The 8,761-nt window shown below is 32.6% G+C and overlaps 2 protein-coding genes across 2 annotated transcripts in view; one reads left to right on the top strand and one right to left on the bottom strand.

The window, feature by feature from the left end:
• Positions 1–3,487: 3,487 nt before the first annotated feature.
• Positions 3,488–4,795, bottom strand: LOC105621653. Its single transcript, XM_012203121.1, has 3 exons — positions 4,759–4,795; positions 4,419–4,672; positions 3,488–3,634 (listed from the first exon to the last, which is right to left on the bottom strand). The coding sequence occupies exons 1-3, from the start codon at positions 4,793–4,795 to the stop codon at positions 3,488–3,490; spliced, it is 438 nt and encodes a 145-aa protein (XP_012058511.1).
• Positions 4,796–5,437: 642 nt separating this feature from the next.
• The window catches only part of LOC105621611 (protein apterous-like), a 47,534-nt gene continuing 44,210 nt past the window's right edge, over positions 5,438–8,761 (top strand). The window contains exon 1 of the mRNA XM_012203080.1: positions 5,438–5,485. Coding sequence (XP_012058470.1) covers positions 5,438–5,485 — 48 coding nt within the window. The remainder of the gene's footprint in view (positions 5,486–8,761) is intronic.

The following is an 8,761-nucleotide window of genomic DNA, read 5'->3' on the forward strand; positions in this document are numbered from 1 at the left end:
AATTTATTTATCATATACAAATATATGTTATTTTTAAAAGTACACATTATAGCAAAACAATATTTTATATGTAAACAGTTTGATTTAAAAGGGAAAAAAGATAGAAATGTTAGTTTGATTTGATGTATCAAAATGAAAATTAACTTGAGTCTTTAAAATAAGGACTCATGGTTTTTATATGATAATTTTTTTATTCATGAATCCCAGCAATTTTGTCCAAAACTTTTACTTATAATATTTAGTTAATAATTTCAGACTTACAACATTTTAAATTCATACTCTGTTCAATTGTTTATATACTGTAAATACAATACTAAAAAAATTTAATTTTTGATTCTCGTAAAAATATAATTATTATTCTGAACAATGTTGTTTTTCCGTATCATATTTAAAGCTCTTATTTACTCACTCCTGTTATCTCAGATTACTACGAGAAAATACAATAGGACAGAAGTAAGCTTAAACTTTTCCTTGTAATAAAAATTTATTTTAAAAAATCATAATAATTACATATAAATATTTTTCCTTCACAATTAGAAAAGGTCTTATTCTATCACTGCTTAGAAATGTTCACATAAAATTTAGTCATTTTTAAAATTTTGATTACATTCAGAGCAAAGAATTTGAGTTGAAGATGAAAAAGACATTTTTTTTGATGAATATTTTTAGGAAAATTATATTTGAGAAATATGTCTTCCTTGTATATTATAATTATTGTATATATATATATATATGTCTTCCTTGTATATTATAATTATATATATAATTATAAATATAATTATAAATATAATTTAAATAAAAAGAATAAATATTCTCAAGTTTTAATATGGTTTACTAAATTTAGTTTTAAACAAAGTAATTATTAAATTTAATAGCAATAGATTAAAAAAAAATAATTCTTTTTAATTATATAAAGCCATTACATACTCATTATATATATATATATATATATATATACTTATTACGGAAAGATTAAAATCAATGGCGGATACAGGAAGGGCAGAGGGGAATGAAGATTTATGTCGCAACCGTCATTTAGAAATTGGGGATTCGATGCGTATGCGTTAGTTCGTTTGTGCTCTGAACGCGAATGTTCGCTATCCGAACATTTATAAGGCCCTTCATTGTAACGCTTGTTGTGGACCCCGCGTGTAACCGGCCCGACCGCTCATTGTCGCGCTTCTCTACACGTCCCGCTTCTTTACACGCACAAAATTCGCGCGTGCCCGCGGCTTGCTGGCCGCAGACAATGGTGACAATGACCGCTGGGTGGACCATTTAGCTTACAAGCGACCTGAGAATAGTGACCAGCCGGACTGCGGAAAACGGGTGTCCTTTCCGCATCTCAAGGTGCGACCTTTTAGGCGTCGAATTGCATTGCTTGCAGACGTTGTTCTCTCTGTCAATCGATATATTGCTATTAGATATAGAAATGATGTTTGATTCATCAAAGCCTCGATTTGTAAATTTTAAATGTGTAATTTTTATAGATGTTTAGAAATTCTAGTTATCTAATTTTTAAATCATTGCTTTTAAATTGTTCTAATTAGAAATTCAAATTGAAATTTAATTTGGAATATTAGAATTTATGTGATAATTTTACTTGTATAAATATTTTCTTTATTGAATTTTAAAATACTTAAACAAATTTTTTAAATCTTTTTATTATCTAACATATATCTATTCATTTTACTCAATCTCATTCAAGTTTGGAGTTTTCAATAATTCAACTCAACATGAATTTATGTTTTTGATTTTCTGTGTCTGTATTACTGCTCGAGGCCGAAAGCGTAAAGAGCGACGTAAATTCAACAAAAGCTCTTTCGCCAAAAGTGCAAGGATTTTAGTCAGAGACAAAACTGAAAAGCACCAGGGGCTCTCTTCTGACCGCCACTTTCAATTTGGAAGCTGCTTTACGGTTTACCGTTTGCAAACCACTTTTGTCTGTAGAAGAGAATAATACTGAAAATAATAGAGAGAATTTCAAAGCATATTTCGAGCGTTCTACTTGTGGCGGCAAATGCGTATAACAAAAGAATGATCTCGGTATTAATGGAAGCGGACAAATATTTTGAGGTGAATATATGATACGCGCAAAAATGACAATGTAGTTTATAAAAAATTATAAATTATATGCAAAAAGTTATAACAACCAGTTTATTTTTTATTTTGTTGTCCAGTATATAAGTTTTAAATAATATATCTCTGGAAATTGGAACGCGAATCTATCGCGAGATGAACGTTGTATATTAAATAATAATTGTTAAATACATTACCGCTCATTAATTTCAATACCTCCACATTCGTTGATTTCTTTGAAAAGGATGAACGTAATATGTGCGTTTTGCACATTTGTAAACAATATGTATAAGTACATATTTATTTGCCTGTATAAATTCCTATATTCATCACAAACGAGATTCTTTTATTCATTACTTTTCGAAAAATCGATGATTTGGATAGTATATTAAAATTAATGAGCGATATAGTGTTGATGAATCAGTTTCAAAACAGCATTATCGGTACGCATCTGATATCATAATATCGTGACCTTGCGTGCGTATTTTGTTTATTTCCAGAAATCAGATGTTATCTGGTTGTTAATTTTGTTTCTTCAAAACTGCAATTTTCAACAGGATTTTTATATAAATAAATATAATGTGCATGTAAGCGCTGAAAGTATTTATAACAACAGGTGGACTCATTTCTGTGTACAAAATACATGTATCACGTTCATTCCTTCACAGAGGACTCAACAAATCTGGGAATGTATTGAAATTAATGAGCGGTAGTGTAATAATTATTATTTAATAATTATTATTAAATAATAATTATTTAGTAATGATTTTCTTTTTATTTTGTATTATACTTCTTTAGTCGATATTATGTTCAACACATCGTTACGCATTTCTACTTGCTGCAACGGCACAATTTGGATGTCATTCCTCTTTCGAGAAATTACTTTTCACACCAATGATTCGCGTCTTGCAATAGAATTTAAATATACAGTTGCGATATGACAGGATCTCAAGGAGTTATCTAGGAGTGCATCCTATGCACGAGCGCCACGGCGTCGACAGCTCACTTCGTCGACGTGTTTTTCTGCATTCCATAGCATTGGTCGATTTCCTCTGTAAACATTCTCTGCTTAATTGCGCCGTGGAATAAGGCGACTGCGGGCAACGATGATGGCGCGGGTCAAGCGGGACCTGTAAGCGCTGTTTTCGCGGATTCCATCATCGGGACACCGCGGCATCGCATCAGGAATTTCTGATCAGAGAGCGACGGTTTCCGTCTACGTTGTAACAGAACCGGTTTCTCTTTATGACGGGAATATCTACGATTTCTTTCTCTCCCTCTTGATCAGCTCGGAGTTCGTCTTTCCCACCTTTGCGTCGTTTTTTTTAGCAAGACGCAATTGGATGAAAGGGTGAAGGATTTAAGCATTAATTGGAATTGAAAAAAGAGTTGCTTTTCTATATAAAGATTATGCATTTCGCGGGTTTCCTCCGTGTTCAAATCCATTCTTGGAATACCAACGTTTTGTGAATCTTGCAGTCCATTTCATCAGGGCGAGGAGTAGCCTGATACTGAGCTGTTCCTCAGTTGTTTTTCTATTATGCATGTTGTCTCTCTGTAAAAAGTATATATAGATTTTGTAAAAGCTTGAAAAGTTTCTTGTTGAGAGTTACAAAAAAAATTGGGTTAATGAATGAGTAAGGAAGGACGCTCTGCAATATTTTTTATATTAATGATGATGATTATTAAGTTAGAAAAAGGAAGTCGATTGAGGATTTTACTGCAATAACGAGCTAATGTAGCTCAATAATAATAGCTGGATACGTAATATTGAAAGAAATGGATGAATGACAGGATTTTCTGTCCTAATATTGATTGATATTGTTATCGCTAATCTATTGGAATATATGACTTTATTTTTTGAACGTATCTTTAGAGTTTATTTTTTCCATTTTTGGAAGATGGATTAGCTCATTGTTATTATAAGATCTTCAATGATAGTATCAATTATTTTGACTGGATGTATATCTAGACATTTTCCAAATACATGATTCCATTCTTCTCTGAATCCAAATTAACATAATGTTAAATAATTCGAAATATGTATGGTTTATTTATTTCAAAGTATTATAAAAAATTTTTTAAAAAAATTTAAGAGAAATATTATTGTAGAAAGATACATTCGAAATCTCATTTCACTTTTAAAATATGTGATTTCTATAATAAACTTTACATATAGTCATATAAAAAATTCATTATAAAATGTCGACGAAATTTTCCTGGAGAAACTTTCATCTAATCAGAAATTTCGCGTTTTTTAGCAGAGAAAAAGAAACATTTTTCTTTTTGTTGAGGGAGTAAAAATATTGTAATATTTCAACATGCACATTTATGATTACCCTAGAGATTACGACAATGCGAGGTACAGCGGCGCCGGCTTTCTTCTCCCTTGGTCTTCCTTCTGCCCTTCTCAAGCAAACCCGTTCGTCGGGAGTGAACGCTTCATCACGGCATTCACAGCGCGCGAGACGCAAAAGGGGTGGAACCCACATATCGCGCACCGAGTGGGGTGGCGTGGGAGTGGCCTCACATAAGCCAGAGTCCGCCCCCTTGGCGACGTTGCCGCTGATCTCAGTTTCGTCACCAGGCGGCGCTGCCAAACACTGAGACTGGACTCGACCTTGCCGGTACCCTCACTCCGTATCGCGGCTCCGGCTCGTCGGAACCGTTCGGACTTACCTTGGCGCAGCAGAGTCGTCCCTCGTCTCGTGCGCATCAAGCTCCGTCGTCGCGTTTCTTCACGGAGCACATGGTCCCGGAAGAAACGCGATATTGGACGTTCCTGCGGGAATAAAGGAACAATTACGAATGAGTGAGATCCTTCATCAGTGTGATCAGTGGGGAATTGGTTGAGTGCGGGTGCGCGAACGATTAATTTGATTTTTTTTTGTCGTCGCTCGTTGCAGTGTGCCGGGGCGATATGGAGTATGGACCGCGAAGTTCAAATTGGATTGTCGATGATATCGGTAACAATAATAACGGACTTCAGTGCTAATCTGTGAAGTGACATGGGTATTACTTGCGTATGATTGTTCGTGGACTGTTGTCGACTTGATTAAAGAATCGCGAGATGCACCCGTGAGGGCTCCTCCCTCGACTATTCTCGAAGGTGTTACGAAGGAATTCAACTCCCCCACATTAGTGTCGTGATATCGGGAGTGTTGCGGGGGGAGTATAACGTAAGAGAGGAGAGGACGAGGGTGGACGAGCGTAGTAGAGGTGGAAGGAAGAGAAGACCCGAGTCACAGCGGACGCCATCTCCGCGTTATCGGCAAGCGGACCCCTCGGGACTCCCCCCCGAGTAACATCGGCGTCGCGCACCCTCAGCGGGAACTACCCCGCGACAGCGGCCACACTGATGGGAGTGTATGAGGAGCGCGCCCCTCCTACCACCGGCATGCACTGGGTGAGTGTCATCCCTGTGTCCGCGTTGCCCATTGGCCGCTCTGCACCAGCTGGTACACCCCGCCGGGGCGGAAGCTCCTCGTTCAGATTGCGAATCTGCGATAGTATCTTTGCGAACATTTCTCCTAATCAATTCAAGATGGTGAATCTTGGATTGCTTACATTTTTACGAGTACTTAGGAACGAACTTTTAAGAGTTTGCTCTTTAATTGATAGTTTTAATCAATCCCAGTATCAGGATTCGTTTTGTGTAACGAGGTCACTTCTGATAATATGCAATTAATATTGTGAGAATGTAGGAGTCATGAAATAAAATGATTTATTTACAATGCTGTAAAAAAATCAGAAGGATAAACTTTATTTAAACTATCTGCTAACATTTTCGGCACGACAAGGAAGGTTTAATCATCTAAAAATCAATGTTAATTGCACTTTTTGTTAGAGTTCTATAGATAACCGAGTAAGATTGACTGTTTTTTTTTGTTATATATCTTTTTATCTTTCTGATATTTTTAAATATACGAAGCTATGTAAATTATACATATACTATACTTTAAATAATAACGTAGTGTTTATTTAAGAATGGAAAATATTCATATATTTTTTATATAATTTGTAATTAAAAGTAATATATTGAATATTTTTTATGGTTTTATCTAATAATTATAAAAAAAGAAAAGATGGAAAAAAGATTGAGAAAAAAATTGTTACAATAAAAGAACTTATTATTTTGATTTCAAATATACATTTTCTAATCTTCATAAATTGTTTGTGTCTTTAATTTTCTGAATTAATAATTTTATTTTAAACTTATATTTTTAAGCAAGAATATAAATTCATTTGGGAAAATGTCATTTGGAAAATAAATTTACTTAATTCATCAATCAGTTACAAAATGCATAGCATAGCACAGAAGCTTAAAATAGATTATTTAGATAGTATTCTGTATTAATTGAACTACGTATACGTAGACAAATTTATGTCTAGAAACTTGTATAAGTAATGGCCACTCACAACTGTAAAAGTGATAAATTTCTCTCTTGTCTTATATTAATAGTTTTCTCTTCCTTCTACAATTCTCGCCAACATATTTATAACACAGTTTATGCATATTTTTTATTTTGTCACAATAGAATGCGACTGACATGAAATTACTTGTCAAATGATCATTTTTACAGAATGATATATCTGTATTGAAAGTTTATATAATTTTTTAAATAGCGTCAATGTTTAAAATCTGTTAATGTAAAATATTGTCCGAAAATATGATTAGCCGATGAAATTTCCAGTTTTACGTGATAGCTTTGCCGAACTGCAGTCTTTGTTCTATATGAGAATATATGATTTTATACAATTTTAGCTTAAAGAATGTAAATTTTGATGACAATACAGAATCTTTGCAGATATAAAAGTGATCTCTCTGATTTCGTGATTATAGGGTTTCATTATTATCATCAATATACATCAATAGATTAAACCTCTTAGATTTGATCTCTTAGAAAAAAGTTCTATATGGACTTTGACTTCCTTCTAGTTACAATCATAATTTTCATAGAAAGCTGTTGTAAGCCTTGTGGTTCAACATTTATTCTGAGGGATCATTTTTTTTAAATTTGTTAGCATGTTGTTATTTAGAACAAGGACCTACGCTAACAGGATTTTCTATTTTTTTTAATTACATTAAGATTAAATTTATATTCTTCGGATGTTTTATTAATTCTGGGATTTACGCGTTTCAAATTGTATTCAATTTTATTTTAAATGTGTACTCACCGAACAGTTTATTTTACGGTTTACTACAAACTTTATGAACTTTGTCGTAACCGTCGCTGCAGTGTTGAAGAATCATAAAAAAAATATAACAGAACAGATCTAAATTGAACTTAGCTCGCACAGATATGATTCCGAAACGTGCGACGGCGTTCTTTAAAGCAAACAGCCATAAAATGTCTTGAATTTTAATTGAATTATAAACACTTTGTAATTAATAAACTACAGAAAGTATCTAAATTGACAAAATTTATAATATTATTAAACGATATATCATCAATGTTAAGATATATTTCTATAATAGATATCTACAAATCTTTTTGCAATAAGTTACGATCTAAAGTTTGTTTTTGTCGATTATATTAATGTGAAATTGTGAGGAATGTAATAAATACAAACGAATCTGTTACTTTGAGAAGATTATAAATCTTCACGACTTTAATCATTAACTTTTTGAACCACAAAGATGGGTTACGTTTGATATATACTGAATTATTTAATGATTTATTGTTAATTGGCACATATCTTCTAGTTGGGAAGTAGATTTTAAAGCGTAATTATATCGGAGATTGACATTTGGAAAGATTATCCAAAGGTCATCATGCGTATCATATTGTGTGATGTATACGCAAAATGACTGATCTTGTCTTCTGCGAAAATTTGATATGATTAATCAACTGCCAGCAAATACTTGCTAATTAATATTAATATTATCAAGCTTTTTGAGATTAAAGAATAAAATCGCAAATAGAGGAATACTATAAGACTAATTATAAATAATTACGTATTATATTTTTATATTAGGATGTTCTCAGAAATACCGAATTAAATTCTGTCAAACTACAATCAATAATCTTTTGAAAATTTTGCATAGTATTAAAAATTTCTCATACTTGATTGTTCTGAATACAACTGTGATTGCTAACAATTAAGTGAGCTAATGTGAAAACTCGATAATAATTATTCTGAAGTAACAGGATTACATGACCAGGTGTGATAACATGGTCCACCTTCGAGTAACATTAATTTGCTCTTAATCAACCGGTCGAGGCCGTCGTAAGTAACGAGTACTGCTTGTAAACAAACGTAATTGATTGTCCCTTGTCGTCGATTAATTAAACTGACGCGTTAATCACGCGTACACCAATGGAAGAAGCATAAAATAACATTGCTAAAGGAAATTAAGATTTTTTTCGTATAAATTTCAATATAAGTCATTAATAATTAATATTCGATAAAAGAAAATCCAAACAAACACATTTAAATAAAAAATACTTATATTTCATCTTGAAAGTCTTCACGAATTATACATTTAAAAAAATTAAATTTTAAAATGCATTTTAAAATTTAAGTTTTAAGTATTATTAATTATGTGTGTGTGTGTGTGTGTGTGTGTGTGTGTGTGTGTGTGTGTGTGTGTGTGTGTGTGTGTGTGTGTGTGTGTGTGTGTGTGTTAGTTAGTTATTATATTTATATATAATAATAATAGTAATATTAATATAAGTTA

This window comes from Atta cephalotes, assembly GCF_000143395.1.
Source record: "Atta cephalotes unplaced genomic scaffold scaffold00035, whole genome shotgun sequence".
NCBI classification, from domain to species: Eukaryota; Metazoa; Arthropoda; class Insecta; order Hymenoptera; family Formicidae; genus Atta; species Atta cephalotes.